This window comes from Macrotis lagotis, chromosome 5 (genome assembly GCF_037893015.1).
Source record: "Macrotis lagotis isolate mMagLag1 chromosome 5, bilby.v1.9.chrom.fasta, whole genome shotgun sequence".
In the NCBI taxonomy this organism is placed as follows: Eukaryota; Metazoa; Chordata; class Mammalia; order Peramelemorphia; family Peramelidae; genus Macrotis; species Macrotis lagotis.
In genome coordinates this window covers 247,257,804-247,279,504 of record NC_133662.1, presented here as the reverse complement: position 1 = coordinate 247,279,504, position 21,701 = coordinate 247,257,804, and the positions used below count along the sequence as shown (strand labels likewise).

Here is a 21,701-nt window from a genome sequence, read left to right as displayed (position 1 = left end):
AGTATATGTTTCAGTAAGGCACTTATATACGTAATATTAATTGGGATAAATGTGTCCTAGTTGTCCAGTTGGGTTACTAATATAAAAAGAACCAGGATGAACCTCTTCTTGTTTGACATTTTACCCAGGCATCTGATCTCTGAGTCATCTGAATTTTTGACAGTGTGGTCATTTTTTACTAACTTTACATCCATGAAAGTTGTCTCAAAGTTTAACTAAAAATCCATGCTTTAGAAACGTCCCTTAACAGAAATGGAATGTGTGCAGAAAGATGTGAGCCTACAACATTTCTACATGACAAAAGTTGAGTGATTTTAATTTGGCCTAATATTAAGCTGGGTGTTTGTGACTTCTCAACTGACATTACTTTTAATGTGTTTATGTGTGTACACACACACACACACACACACACACAAGAGTTACTGATTAGGAGTCCATCAATATTCTCATTTAGTAAACGTGCTGCCAAAATGTAAAAGACTATCTTTAAATAAAATCATTCATGATAATTTTTAAAATTTATAATATATGTTAATACAAATGAAGTTATATGTAACAAATAAAACCTCTATTATTTTTATTTAAAAAATGGCCTGTGTGTTTCTAAACAATAGCTTCCCATTTTTGTCAGTCTTATATTTTCCCTGATGTAGGACTGAAAAATTGCATGCCTTTTTTTGGACTTGTAAAAGTTTAATTTAATAACATCCAAATGATTGGGCTTTAACTTTTTTTAAGACGAACTGATAAAAATAGGTTACATTACAAAAGATGAACTATAGCTTTACACAATAGATGTATATTTTAACCAAACAATATTTTCCTTAGTAATTACATAAAAAACAGAAAAGTAAAATCTCCTTGTAAATAAGCGCTATTGACAAGTCTTAGGTGCTTCTTAAATAATTACTAGACATCTCCCAAGACTAAATTATTTTATACTAAAATTTTAACTTTTTAAGTTTCCTTCTAGTAGGACACTATATTCTTACTGCTTAATCAAATTGGCATCCACTTTTCTGTCCAGGATTTTTTTGGTAATCATTAAGTTTGCCTATAAAATTTTTTAAAATGTGGCATTAAATGCATTTATCATTAATCCTAGTGCTTTGGTGATTTTTTTAAATCTTTGTAATACAATTGTCTAATGGTGATCAAAAAGACATCTTTAGTGGGAGTTGTAGGGAAATGTTAAAATAGGACATTTCTCTCATTCATCATCTTTAAAGATAAGGGCAAAAATGAAAGTAAGAGGCAGAAGAGAACCTGATTTGAGGGATTTCAGTTTGAAGAACCTGACTTCTGAAGGTGTATTAAGTGCCTTCAATTAGGTTCTTGTCAACCATGATGTAATTTTTGGAAGATTATTTGTATTGGGCTGATAAACAAGTTTGCTAGGCACTAGGCTTCTAAACATTGGCCTGTGAAGAAAACCAAACTCCCCAGTGACAGTAAGGGTCCCTCCTCATTTGTACTAGGATGAATGGTGCATGCAATCCTATTAAGGATTTTCAACAAGCATGAATTTTGTCAACTAATGAAAAAAATCCAAAAGGACCCATTGATGATAATCAAGGGACATAAAAAGACAAAAATTATCAACAGCCATATGGAAGCTGCCCCAAATCACTATTAGAGATATGCAAATTAAAGGAAATCTGAGGTTCTCACCATGACAATCAAGAAAGTGATAGGCAGCTAGGTGGCACAGTGAATAGAGCACCAGCCCTGGAGTCAAGAACAGTTTAAATCTGGCCTCAAACACTTCCATACTTGGACAAGTCACTTAACTCCATTGCCTTAAATAAATTTAAGTGACAAATGTTGGAAATAGTGCTGGAAAAGAGGCCTATTACTGCACTGCTGGTAAACCTGTGCCCACAACATTCCTAAACTATGAGTGCCCTTTGACCTGTCTTTACTTTTAGATGTCCCATATTCCAAAGAGAACAAAAAAAGGGGGAAAGGAACTATGTACAAAAATATTTCTAAGCAGCCTTTTTTTTTTGTAGTTCCAAGGTACTGGAAACAAAGGATGTGCCCATCAAGTGTAGAAGGGCTGAGCCAATTGCATGTGAATTTAACAGCCATTGAGCTGTAAGAAATGAGAGGGGGGCGGCTAGGTGGCACAGTGGATAGAGCACCAGCCCTGGAGTCAGGAGGACCTTAATTCAAATCTGGCCTCAGACACTTCATAAGTACCTAGCTGTGTGGCCTTGGGCAAGCCACTTAACCCCATTGCCTTGCCAAAAAAAAAAAAAAACAGTTCCAGTGAAACCTGGAATGACTTGTAGAAACTGATAAGAGTGAAATGAGCAGAACCAGGAAAATGATGCATACTATGACAATACTGTAAAGACAGCTCTGAAAACTTTAAGGACTCTTAATTGATCCATAATCAACTGACTCAGAGGACTCGATAACAAAGGAGATGCCTGAAGACAAAAAATATTTGGACGTGACCAATATGAGAATTCTACTTTGCATATTTCATACAAGGGTTTGTTTTTATTCAATGGTTGAAGGGAGAGAACAATTTCTGTTAATTAGAGAATTAAAATTCAATAAAATTTTTAAAGTAAAAAAGAACCAAGGATTTTCACAGTCTTCAAAAAAGGTTGTTGAGATTTAACTTCATGAGGATCACCAGGTCAGCAAGAGACTTCTAGGTTTGGCCCTGAGACTTGGACAATCCAGAGTTGGTTGGTTTTCCAGAAACAAGCAGATTGGAACCTGGGACAGCTACACAGGCATCCTAGTTTGAGACCTGTACCAAGGTATTGGCACTCACCTCCAGTTTCTTGGGAGTTGTTATAGGTTTCCTAGGACTATTACATATTTCAATATTATCTAAATAAGAATAAACAAACCAAGACATTACTTGATCCACTGGTCTTTGCTTGAGGAATTTTTGTGATCTCAGCTGTGATCCCCAAAGTTCTGAGTTATGTTTCCTGAGTTCCTGAGAGTCCCAACAGCCCTTTGGCTAACTAGCTAGGGAATTCTTGACTTCTAGTACAGTGCTCAATCCCTAACAATACAAAGCAGGTGCTTGATAAGTTTGTTGAAGAGAAAAATAGACCAGATTTGAATGGGTTTCTCAACCAAATGGAGAATGAGCCGTCATTTGACTCTTTAGCATAACCTATTGAAAAAGCGCTATCTGAAAATGACCAAGGAAATTAATTTCAGTTGGATCCACAGTTTAATGAGCCTAAGATATTCAGATGACAGAAAAATTGATTCTTCATTCAACATTGAAATTGTGTTTGATCCTTGAGATGACTTGCTGCTCATTCAACTCAACCAATCAACTCAACAAATATCCAATTTGGACTAGGCATTGGGTAAAATAATGATGTAAGAAAAGACAATGTGGAATAATAGTCCTTTACCTCAGAGAATTTATAATGGTGACATGAGATATAAATAATCATAATACAAAATGGTACATTGAAAGTACATAATGAACAACCAACTGGGACTAGTGTTTGCATGTAGGGAGGTCACAGGGAAGCCTTGTAGGAAAATGAAACATTTTCATTGGGCTCGTTAACAAGAACACAAAGCTAACAGGAAGGTTAGAACTATGTGGAGCAGGGAAAGAGGAGGAAATAAGAATGGACAGAGTAAAATGACAGATTCAGACAAATGAGGAAGGCTCTTGTGAAAATGGGTAAAGGGAAGTGAGCAGAACCAGGAAACAGTTTGCCATAAAATGATAATAATGTAAACAATGGTGAAAGAAGTCAGAAGTGGTCAATGCAGTGACTGAAAAGAGCTTCATAAGACAGGAAGGATGAGGCATGCAAAAGAAGATAGTTTCAGAGAGGGCTAATATGTGGATTTGTTTAATTTGGTTATACTTAGGGGTTATAAGAGGGCTTTGGTTGGGGTAGATGGGCAATGGATCGATCTTTCTAAGCATGGAAGAAAAAAGCATCAGGGAAACATGTAGAAAAACATGAAAATAGAAACTTCAGAAAGGCAGGACAGTTGAATAAAATTTTACACATAAAAATGTTTAAATATGCCATTTTTTTAAAAATCATATAAATCCAGTTTCAGTTAACAGTCTTTTTCTGTGCTTTCTATATTGAAATGTTTGTGTTTCTAAAGTTCAACACATAAAAGAAAAACAAGTTAAAAAAAAGGAAGGTAGGGTAGAGTCAAATCATGAAGGGGCCAATGTGGATTCTGAAAAAAGGATGACAAACACATCAGCCTATAAGAAGGTTTTAGTACTCTGATGAACTGAAAGAGGAAAAAATGGAAGGTCTTTCAATAGTTCGTGTGGGCATTTAGGGTAATAATAACATAAGCCAGGATCTTGACTATAAGAAGGAAGAGGAGATTGACTACACAAGAGACAGAGTAGATAGTACCTGATGACTCGGGATGTGTGAGAGATGACAAAGAGGATGTCAAAGATCATCAAGATTTTAGACCTGCACTGTGAGCAAATGAAAATGTTCATGACAGAAATGGTGAAGCCAGATGAAAAGGGAGTCTGGGGGTCAATGGAAAGCTTGGTTTTGGCCACAAGGGAAACATGTAGGTAGCAATGAATTTGAGCCAGCTGGAAATGCCACCAAGGAGCTTGAGGACCATGGCTGGAGACATAAATCTGGGAGGGATCTACCCAGAAATGACATAGAAGGAACTTCTGGAAGGGTTTTCAGCAGCTAGGAGAAAGAAATGAGGTCTGAGGAAATGACCTTCAGGAAAATACCCCTAAAAGAGAGGAAGGAGTGAGAGAAGTCAGGAGGAGCAATTAAATCAGATAGGATCTATGAAAGCTACATAAATAAGCAGATGTCACCAGCGGCAAATGCTGCAAAGAAGTCCAGTAAACTGAGAAATGAGTAAAGCTCATGGTCATTTAGTAGATCACTAATGAGAGAGAGAGAGAGAGAGAGTGTTGGGAGGAAGGAAGGGAGGTCAGATTGCAAAGTGTTGATATATGGGGAGAGACAACTTTTCATGATCAAAATTCTTGAAAAAGAAGAGAAATGTGTGGTGCTGCTACTGGGCTAAAAAATTTTTTTTTTAATTGGGGAGGTATATTTGCAGAAGGAAGTTAATGGAAGGGAAGGAAATAAAGATACCAGAGGGGAATAAGAAGGTAAAAAGGATTAACATCAGGAAGGAAAAAGACTGGCTCTTCCTCTCAGGAATGGAGAAAAGAAGAGTGAGGTTTCTGAAAAAGGTCTGAAATGTGGACAAGGGGCATCAGGGTGTTCCTATCAGGTGACTTCAGTCTTCTCAGGTTGGAGGCTGAGACTTGAAGAGAGCCTCCAACCTTCTCTCTGATTTTGGTCTAAGATTTAAATCCCCTAAGCTAAACCAAACTAATAGGGGTTGAAATCTTTTTTGAATTACCACCAAGTTAAAACCTGAGAGATAAGTTCAATATTAAAATTGCTGTGATATTTCATATTGCATTTAAAAAAACCAGTGATCATCACTGAAATATGAAATGGAAATAGCTCCAAGCCACATTGAGACTGGGATAGGAAAACTGTGGTAGATAAGGTCTTCCAAGACTCCAGCTGAAGCCTGCTAGCCAAGGAGCAAGACTCAAAAAGGGTCCAGAAGCCATAGATGGAGCCAAAGCCAGTGATCAAGCACAAGGAGCAGAAGGACCAGAGTCAGAATGTGGTATCTCCATAAGAAACAAGCATCCATAATAAAATCGAACAATCCAGGGAACAAACACTAGATGTGATCTGAAGGCAAGCCAAAATGTTCAATTCCAAGATAACAGGAATGGTTTGTGTTCCAATCAAAGTCCATACAATTTGTAGGGCTTAAGCCTTTTTTGCTGGCCCATCCTCTAAATTAGCAGCATCAGGCAAAGTGCTCAGTATCCCTTTATAAGGAAATGACCATCTCTGAAGCATGATACACAATAAACCCCACAAGGAGAAAAGGACATTAATGTTACTCAAGTCCCACTAAAGGTATTTTTATACAAATTTGACATATTCACCTTTTGGAAGCTGTGAGTCCAAAAAACTTCAAATGTAGATCACATCTGAGTCATGCTGCTGAACCTAGATGAAAAACATTTTTCCCTCACTTTAATTAATTCTATAGACTACAAGAAGTTAATAGTTTGATTCACTATGGTCTTCCCAATAACTCCAATGTAATGCATTCACAACAGGATTAAATGGAGACTAATTTATGTGAATTTGGAAATGCAGTCTGGGTCATCTATTACTTTGGGCAGGGAGAGAGGTTTCGAAAGAGGAAAACTGAATTCAGAACTAAATCACAACCGGGGTGACTAGGTGGTGCAGTGGACAGAGCACCGGCCCTGGAGTCAGGAGTACCTGAGTTCAAATCCAGGCTCAGACACTTAATAATGACCTAGCTGTGTGGCCTTGAGCAAGCCACTTAACCCCATTTGCCTTGCAAAAAAAAAAACTAAATCACAGCATATGGTCCTAAGCATGAAGCCTAAAACATTTTTAATGAGAAAATAATCCATTAGAAGCATTAAAACCTTGAACCTGATCACCAATGGAAATGGGCCGATTGAAATGGCCTTTTCTCCATCTGATTAAAAGAGCTAAAGGATGAAGTGGACATTTTGGGAACTAAACTTCATTAAGCATAAAAAAAAAAAAGGTTCATCACTTTGGTAGAAGCAAATTAGTGTATTACCTTTACAATGTTTTTTCGAGTTTCTATTCCCATGTTATTTGAAACTGAAGTGTTTGTTCGGGAACACTTTCCTCCTGTTGTGCTATAGCTGCTGTTGTTGATGGGCCGACTACTCAGAGCATTCAGTGGAAAAGGCGAGAAGGGCCTTTGAAGATTGTCATCCTGTCCATCTCGTGCTTCATACAACTTAATCCATGATGGTGCCTTCAAAAGCAAAGAAGTCCCCAAGTCAAAATGTAATCCTATCATAGCCCTCCCTTGCTGAACTAACAGTGTAACTAGCAACATACACTTAAAAACCTCTTGCCAAGGGACAGCTCTCTGTCTCAGGGTAAATAGGATTGATTTATGAAGAAGGGTGATTTGTCCAATCAAGAAGATGATGGAAATTCTATGAGAAAATATGACAAGGGATCATGAAATGAAAGAAACCAGAATAACCTTAGACCACTATGTCATAAAACCAACCTCCCCCCAAGAACAAAATGTGGCAAACACCAAACATCACCATTAAAAAAAAAATTAAATTGAATGTTTTTCAAGAAGGAAATAGCTGGTAATAGAAGAGGCATGTTTCAAAATCATCTGTGCAGTCAAATCACTGACAGGTTGGAATAAAGATCATCAGAAATTATAGAGAAATGGGGCAGCTAGGAGGTGTAGTGGATAAAGCACCAGCCTTGGAGTCAGGAGTACCTGGGTTCAAATCCAGCCTCAGACACTTACTAATTACCTAGCTGTGTGGCCTTGGGCAAGCCACTTAACCCCATTTGCCTTGCAAAAACCTAAAAAAAAAATTATAGAGAAAGAAGATACTGTGTGCCATTCCAGAAACACCAATCTGACTTATTTAAACAAACTGTGGACTTCAAAAAAATAAAGGAAAACTAGAACAAAAAAAAAACTGGTTGTTGATTCTGACCATCTGCATTTTTTAAACCAGTTTAACTGATCTAAAAGTGACCAAACAACAAAGGCAGAAGAGACACAGAAACATCTCAGCCTGTCTGTCAATCAGGAATCAATGGCCAGTTATTGAAGGTCTAGGTCTTAGGTCTGTGGGGGGGGGGGGGGGTAAAAGGACAAGAATAAAACCATTCTGGCCTTCAAGGAGTTAACATTCCATAGGAGAGGAACCTTAAACTCCTTGCCAAGTCATAGGAACCAAAGATTTTGCCAGCTCATTTGAAAAATAGTAATGAGGCCAGCAGGTGTCAAAGCCCTTGGAATCTTTCCATGTTGAGGCTGAGGTTGGCAGATCCCTGGAGCTCAGGAGTTGTGAGCTGCAGGGGGTTAGGCCAGCTGAAGTCCCCACCAAGTTTGGTGCCAGTGGAATAAGTCCCCTAGAGTGGGGGGGGGGGGGCAACCTAGCTTTCTAAAAAAAGGGTGAAAGAGCCCAGGTCAAAAGTGGAACGGGCTAAAGCTCCCCCAAAATCAGGGGAATTGACTCCCTGAGTAGTCAGAGTACTTCCAGCCTGGGTGAGCTAGGGAAATCTAAGTAATAAATAAATAAATTGCTGAGGAAGATGGTAGAAGATCATAAATAGCCAAGTTACAAAGCAGCAAAAAGCCACTGGGAAAAAAATCTTTAAAGAACTAGACTTGGAACCAGTTGAACCACATTATAGCAGTGTATTCATTATTGATCAACAAACAGGTGAGAGACAGAAGAGATCTGATGGCATTTTTATTGATCTATTCTCATCAATATGCTGGTGGTTAAGTGCAATTATCAGAGCCTATGGGGAAGGCTCCTACTGGGGAAAGAGGGCATGCTCAGCATCCTCTTTTAACTGGTGATCATAATGACTTGCATTGATATGGTGCTCAGGGATTGCAGTGCGTTTTACATGCTCTAGCTCTCATATGATCATCCCAACTACCCCATGAGGTAGATGCTCTTTACATCTAAATTTCACTGAGGAGGAAGTGGAGGTCCACATGTGTTGGATAAGGGTTCTCTAGATGGGTGACAACCTCCACCTTCCTGACTCTCCGTCCCCTACCCCAGTTACCCACAGGGGTAGCCTTGCGTTAACCACAGTTTCTAATCCTGATCAGGAAAGAAAAAAGACTGAGTTATCTCTAAATTAAACAAAGAGGGCCTTACACTTCAAGCCCAAGCTTTAGTAACCAGCACAAAGGAGGTATAAAGGAAACTCTGCCTTGGAGGCAGCATCCCAGGAAATAGTCCCAGCTCAACATGAACAAGCGGAAATGCAAGAACTCCATTGAGGCTGTCGTCCTTCATAATTGAAGAAGACCATTGGCATCCAGTGAATGAATCGTGAATGCACACTCTGCAGTCCCAACCCCTCTTCCAGGCCCGTCAACCCAGTGGCCTGGCAGTATAAGAAGCTAGAATTCAGGTGTTGGTCTGGATAAGGAACCAGAAAAATCACTCCACCAAGAACAGTACTGCATCACCACCCACAGAATGGAGAAAGTCATCAATCTGTCACTCCTTTCCACGTCCAGGCAGGGCAAGGCTTCCCATGTTGAGCCAAATTAAGCTATAGAAGGAGAAAGAGCAGAGACTGTCCTCCAGAAATGAATATCAGAGCCAGAGAGGCACACAGTCTACCCTGTCCACCCTGGGTACTTTGGTCAGGAGGGCCCTCACCATGGGAAAGGCTTTTGTGAAGCATAAACAAGTGGGAAAAGAAAAAGGAGTCTGACCTAGAGTGAGAAAGACCTGATTTGAATTCCTGCCTCAGCAGGCAGACTTCAGAAAAGCCTATGAAGACTTTCAAGAATTGATGCTAAGTGAAGTGAAGAGAACCAGAACATTGTACACATTAAGAGGAATATTGTGAAAAGACCAACTATGGACTTAGCTTCTCTCAGCAGTTCAGTCATCAAGGATAATTCTAAAAGACCTGTGATAGAAAATGTCATCCATATCCAGAAGACAAGTGTAGCGTCTGAATGCAGAGCAAAGCATACTATGTTCACTTTTTAAACTTTATATTTTTTTCTTATATTTTTCCCCTTTAGCTCTGATTCTTCTTTCACAAGACCAATACAGAAATGTGTTAAGCGTGACTGTGTATGTGCAACCTATGTCAGATAATTTGCTGCCATGGGGAGGGAGGAAGAATAGAACTCAAAAGCTTACAAAAAGAAGAATATTGAAAACGACCTTTGCACGTAATTGAGAAAAATAAAAATAATATTTAAAAAAAATCTTGCCTCAGACCTTTACTACCTCTGTGACCCTGGGCAAGTCACTTTCAACTGGTACTGCCTCAGTTTCCTAAACTGTAAAATGGAATTAATATTAATAATTATTAATATTAGTAGCTACCTACCAGAATTATTGAAAGGATCAAATAAGATAATATATGTGAAGATTTGCAAACCTTAAAATGCTATATGTGTTAGCTTTATCATCCCCCACTCATCTTCCCTCCTTCCAATCTTCCTAGAATGTTCTGCCTGGATCTCTCCTTTGCCTCTAATACACTATACCCTGAAGCATCTTCATTAGTATACAGGTCATACTTTGTTGCCTCAAGAGAATATAAGCTCCTTGAGGTCAGGGCAGTGTCAGCCCACTACCTTGAACAAAGTGAGTGGATAATAAATAAATGGTGAAGCTATTCCCATGATCAGACTTCCTAATCCCATCTCCTCCGGATGTCAGACAAACTATAGAACACACGAAGGAAGCAGAGGCTGGGAGCTTTGCTCCTGGAGCTGCTGCTAACTGGGAGCAGCTGCTTTGTGTGTGTATTCTCTAGGTCATTTTTCCTTCTGATTTTAAAAAAGGTTTGTGACAAAAATCAGAAAGCCAGGCAATAAGTGAAGATTGGTTCTTTTCATCCATCATCCAGGAATGAGGTTTCCCTGTGTACATTCTGGGGAATACTGAAAGTTTTAAAATATTCCCCATGTCTTTGTAGCCCTGGTTTCATGTCCTATCTCTGACATATACAGGCTATGTGTCCCTGGAAAAGAACCATAATCTCCTAATAACCCAAGGAACTCTCTAAATTATGGAATTCACTAATCTTCCTAGGAAAGGAAAGGTCTTTAAATAGATTAAATCACAAATAAGAACCAAAGAAGCTACTTTTTTTTTTAGTTTTTCAAGGCAATGGGGTTTAAGTGGCTTGCCCAAGGACACACAGCTGGATAATTATTAAGTGTCTGAAGCCACATCTGAACTCGGATCCTCCTGACTCCAGGACTGGTACTCTATCCACTGCGCCACCTAGCCGCCCCTCAAAGAAGCTACTTTAGAACAGGCTTCAGGGAAACCAAGAGAAAGGAAGGCAGAAAAGAAAAGGTCAGAAATAAAATGAGAATTTGGATCAATGTACAACATGGAAACAATGTAAAGACTGACAATTTGTCAATTGCTTTCTGTGAGGGGGTGGGGGGAGGGAAGTAAGATTGGAGGGAAAATTGTAAAACTCAAAATAAATAAAATCTTTAATTATAAAAAGAAATAAAAGGAGAAAAGATGTGAGACTGGGTTTAGGCAGCAAAGCCATATGTTAATCACTTTTTATGGAATACATTACTGGTTTACTTCTTTTTACATACCTTTCTTAAGGTAAGGTCTAATGAGTCAAAGACTTCATTCCAGTGAGAGATTGGTCCCTTTTGTTTTTCCTCAAGTTTCAGAGCATGTATTTCAGACTTAAGTTCTTTTAATCGATCTTCAAAATTTTTACTCTTCTCCAAATAGTCTAACCTAAAAAACAGAGATAGAGCAGATGATCCAGAAGTCACACTCACTGACCACCACAAGGTCTATTATCAGGTCATTACTGAGCAACTAAACAGATAAATGAGACCTAACTGACATTTTTAATATTGTTTCAAAAGTGACATTACAATTTTGGCTTATGCTAATATGTAAATAATGATTTCTGGCTACAGCATTTGGATTCAGAATGAGTCACACCCAAGTATAGATTTGCTTTTATTTGTGTTAATGGGTTTTTTGGGTGAGTGTTATAAACAAAACCTCCTTCCTTCCTCTGCCAAACTCCTTGAGTCCTCATCTCCTATTCCTCATCTCCTCTCTTTTCCTAAACTCCAGTTCTCAGGTTTCTACTCTCATCACTAAACTGAAACTGCCCTCTCCTAAACTATATGGGGTCTCCGATAAGTTGCCATATATCAGGACCCTTTCTCAATCCTCAAACTCCCCATCTACAACATTGGACCCTACCGATTGCCCTCGCTCCCAGTATTCTCCTCCTCTAGGTCTTGTCAGAACATTAATGTCTCCTCATTCTCCTCTCCAAGTTCTCCCATCTGTTGTTCTCATTCTCCTTTGAGTATACCCAAAAGGTTGTCCTGAGGTCTTTTTCTTTTTTCTCTGCACTCATGTGGTAAGAACATCAGCCTCAATTATCTGCTCTATGGAGATGACTCCCATTTTCTCTGGCTGTCCCTCATTCTAGGAACACTCTCCCTCCTCTCTGGCCTCTCTGGTTTCTGACGCATCTCAACTAAAAGCCTACCTTCTGCTAGGGGGCCTTTCCCAGTCCCTTCCAGTGCTGCCTTTTTTTCATTATTTCCTACTTATCCTGTATAGATCTTTTATTTTTGCATGTTGTCTCCCTGCCTTAGACTGTAAGCTCCCATATATGTATGAAATGCCTTCTGAGTTTCAGTCCCTCAACCCAAACTGCCTACTGGACATTTTTAATTGGTTGTCCTATAGGCATCTAAAACTCAATGTGTCCAAAACAGACCTCATGACTTTTCCCCTGAGGCAGGAGCAATATCTACCTGGGAGACTACATTAATACTTATTTCAAATTCCCAGTGGCCCAAGAGCAGCTTTCCATCACTGCCAATGCAAACTCAGGGGCTCTGGCCTAGTTGGTATCTTTGTTTAGGGCCCTTACCATACCACCAGTCCCAGCTCACTGTGAAATTGGTCTATGAATGTCTCATTTCATTCCAATTCAAATCTGGAAGCACTAGATCAGACCCAGCCTACAGCAACCCTCTCCCAAAACCCACTACTTTTCCAACCACCCCTATTTCTGCTGAGGGAACTACCACCCTTGTAGCCTCCCCAGGCTTTTGGAATCTTCACTCCCACTCAGCCCACATTCATCTGTTACAAAGTCTGGCCTCTCTAGTTCCTCAAAATCTCACACCTTCTCTCTTTCTCTCCACTCATTCATTCACCGCTCACACTTAGCCTAGACCATCCCTTGGACATCTCCTTGGTTTCCCTGCCTCACGTCTCTCCCGACTGAAATTTATCCAGCACAAGTCAACAAAGGGAATTCTAAAGCAGGGATGGGGATTTTCTGCCAAGGGTCATTTGAATATTTATGACATCATTTGCAGGTTATACAAAATTATCAACTTCAAAATTAGCCCAGTCAAACATATAATTAATTCACCCCTAAAAAGCCCTAGATTCAAGTCCCGCCTGCAGTTGCCATGACAGTACCAGACTAAATGACTTCACTGGCCTTGGACAGTTGGACATTTCCTGCCCTTGTTCTAAAGCATGAGTTTGATCATGACACCTTCTCTAGTGGGTTCCCATTGCCTCCTGAATCACATATAAATTCCTCTGATTGACATTTAAATATCTTCATTGCCTGTCCTGTGGATTTCTTCATTAATCACTTTTCTTGCCGGCCGAAATCCAGCCACTCTAGCAGATCTGCTGTTCTGCCCCCTGCACTTTTACCAGCTACCTCAGTACCTTTGCCTGAGCTGTCCAGGATGCCTGAGATACTCTCCCTCTTTACCACTACCTCTTGGTATCCCCATTTCCCTTCAAGATGCAATTCAGGGGTCATCTGTCCATGAAGTCTTTCCATATTCCCCCCTCCCAGTGACCACAAAATACTATGTCCCAAAATTACTAAGTATCAGTATGACATAGTGGACAGAGTCTCCAACACTTACTAGCTATGTAATCCTGGACAAATTACTTAACTTCAACCTCAATTCTTCATCTGTAAAATGCAAGGGGTGGAATGGAGCTCCCTTTGAGCTCTGAATCTATGCTCCTTTTAGATACTTCTATGTGTCCGTGTCTTTTCCATTAGAATAGAAACCTCTGGAAGACAGTGACTCTCTTCCTTCTTGTCTCTGTATCTCCAGCACACAACCCAAAGCCCAGCACACAGTAGACATATAATAAATGTTTGGTGACTGACTGACCAAGGTTATCATCAATGATAACCTTCCAATGTGAATTCTGCATTCTCCTAGTGAGTTTATAAACCTTTATTCCACTCAACTGAAGAAGCTATTCTCAACTATGTCAGAAGAAGCAAGGAAAGAAGTCCCTCACAGCAGGGACACTGGTCACAAAGCTTTGGAGGCCTACATTTCCTAGAATAATTCCTACTCACTCCTTGGTCAACACCTAGACTGCTCACCAGGGCAGAAGGGAGTGCAGGGGATAGAGTCCCAGACCTGAAGTCAGGAAGACCTGAGTTCAAATCTGAACTCAGACTCTTACTGGTTGTATGAACCTGGGCAAGTCACTAAATCCTGTTTACCTCAGTTTTCTCATCTGTAAAATGATCTGAGAAGGCAGTGACAAACTACTCCAGTATCTCCATCAATGAAACCACAATGGGGTCACAGACAGTCTCAGACAACTGAAATAACTGAATAACACCAAGATTTATCAGGATTTGTGAGCTTCCTATGGAAGGGTCAGGATCCCATTGGTCTGTGGAAAACTCTCATTTTTTGATGTGATCAGACACTTCTAAAACAAAGCCAAGCAGGTATCACAGTTCAAGCACTAGAATTTTGTTATTCAAATATATATGCCAACTGACAATGACATCAGAATCCTTCATGCTAAAGAATGAAGGTTAAATGTCAGAGCCTCATTTTACAAGAACAATGGTTTCCTGGCCTCCAATCTCTCCACTCTATTTCCTTATACAAACCCAAAGGAAAAACCTGAAAAAGCAGACTATCCAATCATAGAATCAAGACATACAAAACTAGAGATTGAATACAGGGACCCACAGGGAGGCCTTGGGGATTGAGAATCCATTCTACCAAAATCTACAAAGCTCCTTGAAATTTCAGGTAGCATCTCATTTGACACAAACATGTGTGTTATATCATACATGTATGCTCATGTGCACACATGTCACATACACAGATGCACTTGCTAAAGCTGATATGTAGAGGCAGCACCTACCTCTCCCTTTCTATCTCTAAGGACAGTCTCTTCAGGTCGACATCCTTTAAATCAAATCTTGAATATACTTTTTCAACTTCAAGGTCTCCACCCTCAGCAGGGGAAGGGTACAGATACCTATTTGTGTGCTAGAAAAGAAGAAAAAGGGTTTGACTTTTTAGCCATCAGAGGAGTTTTATGTACTTAGAGCCTTGGGACTGAATACATCAACTGCTCTAGAACCATCATTTCACTGTTTTAAAAGAGCTTAAATAGGGCATAGAGAAGTTTAATGATTTTCTAAGACCCTAGTAAGAATCATTGGCAGAACTAGGAACATTAACTATCTAGAGTCTCAAACTGGTGAGAATAAAGTGTTGTTTTAAGGTTTGGCACCAGAATGAGTTCTTTAAAGACAAAACCTGCATCTTTTATTTTGTCCAGAGTGTTTGGTTTGATGTGCACAGAGGAGTGTCTTGAATGCTAAGTGAATGAAATGACACACCACAAAGGTCATCCAACAACTACTCTTTCTAAGGACCAGGCAGATTTGTGAAATGATTTTTTGATGGTTTCCCCAGCCCCTCTTACTTTCAGCATTTTCCTTCTTTTAATTATTTTCTAGTATCCTGTATAGAACTTGTTTTTTGATTTATTGGCATGCCCCCCCCCATTAAACCGTAAGCTCCCTAAGGGCAGGGACTATCTTTTACATCTTTTTATATTCCAGTACTTTGTCTGGAACATAGTGGACAATTAATAAATATTTACTGATAGACTGATGTTCTTTCTCTCTCAAATGTATGGTGTGGCACTCCCAGTTGCTGTGCCTCTCATAAGGAGCTGTTGCCCACCATCTCAGTAAAATGTTAAAGACTTGACCTACAGGCTGAGAGACTCTGGTGATGTCCAGGAGCTGCTGCTTTGCTCGACGCTCAGCTTCTCTGGCCTCGCTCAGGTCTTGTTTCAGGTATTCTGTTTCCTTGGTTCTGTTAAGGCAAAATATCCCCCAGATGAACCATTCAGTCTTTCCACTTAAGAGCTATGGGAAAAAAAAAAAACAGGCTTTCACTCCATAGAGGATGCAGATCAGCCCAGCAGGAAGCCCAGGAATATTCAGGAGGCACCTCACTGACCCATCCATCCAGTGCATCTGGGACTTCCCCAGGTCTATCTCTCTCCTCTTCATTTGGCTCTGCAGGCTTGTTAATGACCTTTCTGAAAATGCCAACATTTTGATGAACTCATCATCTTTAAAATTCGATAAAAAACATATTAAAACACTAAATTATATCAATATTTATAATGAAAATATACTAGCCATGTCAGTAATAGAAATCATAGAACTTTGGAGCAACAAGAAACTTCAAAGATCTTAAAGACACTTGATATATTAAGAAACAGAAGTCCTGGGGTGTGAAAAAGTTAGCCAAGGTCACCTAGGTGTAAGTAGAAAAGTCAACATTTGAACCCAGATCTTCCAACTACAGACCCATGACTCTATCCACAATGCCTTACTGACTTAGTAACCACAAAGCCTGACCAGTAAGACTGTGACCAAGAACATGACATTCATCTTTAGAAACACAAAAAGCTCCCTTCTATTTGTTCCACCAAAAGTTGGACCCAGAATGCCAACCAGTCCTGCCATACTGCCACTGGTCACAAGGGGGACTGCTCTCCCTATTCCTGAACACCTAAGAGACCAGTAACATTAATGCCACGGAGTACCACAGCAACGTTATAAGTTTATAAACTTTATAAGTTTACAAACCACTCTTCTGAGCCAGTCAAGAACTCACTCCACTTAGATTAAAAGGCTGCTCAGGACCCAATCAAAGTCAATACACTGGGTGGGAAAAGTCCTGATGTGGAAGGCTGGATGAAGTGAGGCCCAGGAAGGTCAGAGGAAGTCATCCACAAAGTCCTTTGGAATTGGCTGAAGTGCTCCTTGGTCACATCTCTGATCCCTCTAGCGATCTAATGAAAAACCCAAAATTCAGGAGGCAGAGTAGATCATGGCAAAGAGTGGCCAGTCAAGCCCCTGAGAAGAAATCACTGAGGGGGCAAAGAAGAGCCTCTGTCTCACCACCTGGATCAGAGAAGATGCTGCAGAGTCTGGAAGACTTGAACAGCCCGCTGTCATCCCAGGACAGTCTCCCCGGGACAGCAAGCAGTAGTTTATGGCAGAACACACTGGATCAAAGTAACATGATACTTCAAGAGCCCCAACCCTCAGGCCTAGCAGAAAATTATGCTGTAAGAGACAGCTAGGTGGCACAGTGGATAGAGCCCTGGCCCTGGAGTCAGGAGCACCTGAGTTCAAATTTGACCTCAGACACTTAATAATTGCCTAGCTGTGTGACCTTAGGCAAGTCACTTAACCCCATTGCCTTACCAAAAAAAAGAAAACTATACTGTACATAAGGGGATCATCATGAGGTCCCCAGGACTGGAAAAGAAAGGCCTTCTAGAAAAAGGACTTCTGGATGGCTAGGTGGCGCAGTGGATGGAGCACCAGCCCTGGAGTCAGGAGTACCTGAGTTCAAATACAGCCTCAGACACTTAATAATGACCTAGCTGTGCGGCCTTGGGCAAGCCACTTAACCCCATTGCCTTGCAAAAACCTAAAAAAAAAAAAAAAAAAAAAAAAAAAAAAAAAAAAAAAAAAAAGGACTTCTAGGAAGTATGATTTTAACCACTTAGTCACATGTGTTCTAAGATGAGGTCTACTTTCACTTGGACTCCACCTGGTCTCCATGGGAGACCATGCCCCTTGTTTGGGGAAATATTTTGTATAAACTCTTCTTCCTATTTTATTTTACTAAATACTCAGTTCTAAAAGATAATTAAGTCTGTCTGGCTAGTTTATATCCATGGATAACATGGTGGTAGTACACCAATGGGGGCTCAAAAGCTATAGTACTGGGGCAGCTAGATGGCACAGTAGATAGAGCACCAGCCTTGGAGTCAGGAGTTCAAATCCAGCCTCAGATACTTAATAATGACCTAACTGTGTGACCTTGGACAAGTCACTTAACTCCATTGCCTTGCAAAAACAAACAAAAAGCTAAGATACTAGAAAACCACTCCTACCATTCCCACCCTGTCCAAGCTCTCAGGATGACCTCTAGAACCCTCAGAAGTGACCACGCTCCAGCATCCCAACCTTCTGGAGCTTGTGGGAACTGGGAGGATATTTTAAAAAACTTTTTGCAAATATTAATTTGGTCAAATTTTCTAAGACCAAGATGAGTTGAAACAGGCACTTTCTGACAAATGTAGTGTATATGAGCCAGCCAAAAGTCTTATAGAAGGAGGGTCTTGTGTTTCTGTACCTACCTCCTGCTGCTCCTTGTGTGGTAGAAGGGAAAGGATTCTAGATGGGTAGTTAAAGCAAACAGAGACCAAATCTTGCCTCTGATACTTGTATCTTTGAACATTTCTGGACCCAGTGTCTTCATCACCAAATGGAATTAGTGATCCCTCTTCCCCAGTGCCCTTGTGATGATAAAATAAGAGCACATGTAGAATGTACTTTCAAACTTTCATACACTATAAAAAAATGCAATGCGATGTCTGTGATGTCAGGCCCAGGGCCGGAGGCTGCCACCACCTCTGCCAAAAATCAAACTCCACCAGGGCCAGTGGAACACTTTTCCCTAAATGAAATGCAGAGACCAAGAACATCCCGCATGGCCCATCTCCCTCACCTTAGATCTGATTCCTTGACCAGCTTGGCAGCAATCCTTTCTGCTTCCCTCACTTTCTGCTCCATCAGACGTTTTTCTTCCTTGGTTTTCAGGGCCGCCATCTCCAGCCTCTGGCGTTCTTGCTCAGCCTCGGCGGCATTCTGGGCCAGCAGCTTGGCCTCCTCCTCAGCAATCTGCGCCTTCTCCGCCAGCAGCTCGGCTGTTTCCTTGGAGTGGAGCTGGGGAAGCATTGCCCTGGCATTAGCTCCTGGAAGAGCCTGGGTCAAAGTAAAGCACACAGGTAATGGGAAGGCTCAACCAGGGATGCTTCTCAGTCAAGGCCCATCTCTGTTGGATTTCCTATAAAAATTAAGGGAAAGAATGGCCTGACAACTTGTGTGCTTCCTGGGAATACTCACTAAGGCCTCATTGGCTTGGCGGGCCTCGGCCTCCAGCTGAAATAACCGCCTTTCCAGTTCATCTTTGGCTCTCTCGGCCTCTTCTCTGAGCTGCTTCTCCCTGGATAGCCTCTGATGCTCCATCTGGAAAAGAAATGAAGGAGACATGCCTCTACCCCACCACACCTCTATTCCTGGAATTGAACTAGATTGAAAAAGAAATTGAATTAGGGTTCACCTTGAGGGGGGAAAAAAGCAATTCTGTTTGGGCTTGGTGGATTTTGTAGGCTAAGTCATTTTGCAGCTATCAGCCATGACTATATATGTGTATGTGCCTATGATTACAAAGTTGATGCTTAGATTTTTGAACAGTGGTGAAATCGGGAGACAGGATGGGAAAAGAACACACTTCCCACAGGGGGAGTATTTGAGAAACTGCTCTCACAGGCATCCTGGCTCATGCTCCACCAGCCCATCAGTCACACTGTCCCCCCAACATTCTCAGATCATTTCTTTTGGCCAGAAGCCACTGCAAGACTTATTGAGCAATGACAGGTGAGAGGGTGAATGTCAGATGGGTCTCTGAGGATGAAAAGAGTTAACACTTCAGGAATAATCTCCTGAAAAGACTCATCCTAGCTCCTCAAGGCAACCTCTCTAGGAGCAGCCCCTGGTGGAGGGGAAACCCACCCTAGTACCATGAAAAATGCCACCCACTTTCTTGCGAGCTTTCTCTTCTTTGGCTTGAGCTTTCATCTGCTGAATCTCAATGGAATCCACCCTTCTTCTCTTCATGAACAGGTCATGATTTCCAATGCACAACTGTAGGATCTATCAAAACAAGAGTTTCCACTATTCATAGGTTGACCAGTATTCTTCCTCCACTTGGCCTATCCAGCAGTAGCCCAGTTGGCCCCCCCATACCTCTTCACCTCATCCTGCACACAATTGCCATGCCATGCTGGTGGTCATTCTTGGGCCTCCCCTTCAGGCACTCTCAAAACCAGTAACACTGATCTACTGGCCATGCCCCACTCCAATTTCATCTCCTATTTCCATGGCTTTGCCTAGGTTGTATCCCATACCTGGATATATTCCCTTCTTCTGTCTTGTAGCAGAGGAAGACTCAAGGAAACTAAGACCATAAATCTCAGAGACCACTTAGTCTGAAACTGGCTTCAATCAAGGCTCACCTCAGGGGCCAGCTCCTGAACTGATTCTACCTCCTGCCTTCCCACCCCCACCCCAGAAAATGAGTTTCTATTTTATCTTTTCTTCTCATTATTCACAGTATTTTCCCCTAATAGACTGTTAGCTTATTGAAGGCAGGAATTCTTTCACTTTTGTCCTGGCCCAGAGCAGGCACTTTAAAACTCTCTGAAAGAATGTCCTAAAATCTATAAGAAAAAACTGGCCATTTACCATTATCCCATAATCCAGTACATGACAACACCCCTTGGGTCCACAGGCTGCTCCTCTGTAGGCAATGGGCAGATGACCAGCTGTGCTCTCCCTCTCACATTTATTCCTCCATTCATTCCCTTCCTCTCTTCACCTCTTCACCCTCACTCTCCCACAAAAGAACTCCATCATGATTGAACACTTCACAAACTGTGGCAGAGCCCTAGGCACAACCATCCCAAGCTTTTCTAGGTCCTTATAGATATAATTACTTTTCTTTTTTTTTTTTTTTTTGAAACTAGATCTCCCCATCTGACCTGGACTGAAAGGTCAAGTTGTTCCCATTATTGATTAACATGAACACTTCATCCTGCCCAGTTCTGGTTCATCCCTTCTCAGGCAGGTGGGCAGCCTGGTAGCCCCCTTCTCCAGGAGATTCCCCTTTCCTGTCACCATACATGGTGGTACCCTCACTCATTTTGAGCCCTGCTGTAGCTTAGAACTCCTAAGCTCAACCACCTACCATCCTCAGCCTCTCTGGTAGCACAAAGTCTGGCATTCAGGACATAATATCTTATCAACACTGTGCAAATGTGAATGCTACTGAAATGATTTTGCAGTTTGGAATGAGCTGATTTAAACATCATGCCCCACTATGCTATTGCTTCTGAGAGTCTACAGTGCTTTCTAAACTCCATGTCCCCCAATCTCTCTAAGTAAATAATTACGATTTCATAGACAGGGAAATCATGGTTAAATCAGTTAAAAAAGAGAGAATTCCATTTCCAGCCTAGAATTCAGACAGAAGGGTTTGGATGCTGGGCTTAATTGACTTGTTCTGTTGACTCTTAGGGCTCTCTAAATAAGCCATTATGAAACAGTGATGTTGTTTCTTTGCCTGGGTTTATACTAACTTCAATGTCTTTTTCTTCCCTTTCTGCTACAAGAGACTGTTCCTTTAACTACATCATCCCTACCAAATTGTTTGGGGGTTTAAATAGGGTAAATGATGAAATATTTTAATAGGGTAACTACTTACCAACTTATTCACCTTCAGCTGTGAGGAAAAGAACTTGAAAACTTCTGCCTTTTTGTCAAGAGGCTTAATCGTTAACTAGTGGAGAGAGAGAAAGGTGGTCATTAAGAAGCTGAAAAGGTCTTCAGAAGACTTGGGGCTCTCTGTGGAACAACTTCAGACCATAAAAAGAGGGGTAGTGGAGGTTCGTGGCTCAAGGACAAGAGTATTCCCAGGCATGTCTACCCCAGGTGGTGCCCTTCCATGGCAGCTACCAAGAATCTAGCCTTGGCAGGCCTTGCATCAGGAGCCAGAGAGTGCTAACATGACCAGTAGTCCATTGCTGGAGCAGCACTCATCTCCCACCTGTTCGTCTGGGTTGC

General features: G+C 41.0%; 1 protein-coding gene across 4 annotated transcripts in view; it reads right to left on the bottom strand.

The window, feature by feature from the left end:
• Nucleotides 1-373: 373 nt before the first annotated feature.
• LOC141488891 (merlin-like) overlaps nucleotides 374-21,701 on the bottom strand; it is a 58,566-nt gene continuing 37,238 nt past the window's right edge. The window contains exons 10-19 of one of the 4 annotated variants that reach the window (XM_074189326.1): nucleotides 21,343-21,417; nucleotides 19,620-19,733; nucleotides 18,924-19,046; nucleotides 18,526-18,782; nucleotides 15,699-15,801; nucleotides 14,834-14,961; nucleotides 11,224-11,374; nucleotides 6,673-6,876; nucleotides 5,993-6,056; nucleotides 374-4,197 (exon numbers count right to left, since the gene is read on the bottom strand). In XM_074189326.1, coding sequence (XP_074045427.1) covers nucleotides 6,021-6,056; nucleotides 6,673-6,876; nucleotides 11,224-11,374; nucleotides 14,834-14,961; nucleotides 15,699-15,801; nucleotides 18,526-18,782; nucleotides 18,924-19,046; nucleotides 19,620-19,733; nucleotides 21,343-21,417 — 1,191 coding nt within the window. In that variant the 3' untranslated portion in view covers nucleotides 374-4,197; nucleotides 5,993-6,020. The other 3 variants (XM_074189325.1, XM_074189327.1, XM_074189328.1) reach the window with 3 other exon arrangements.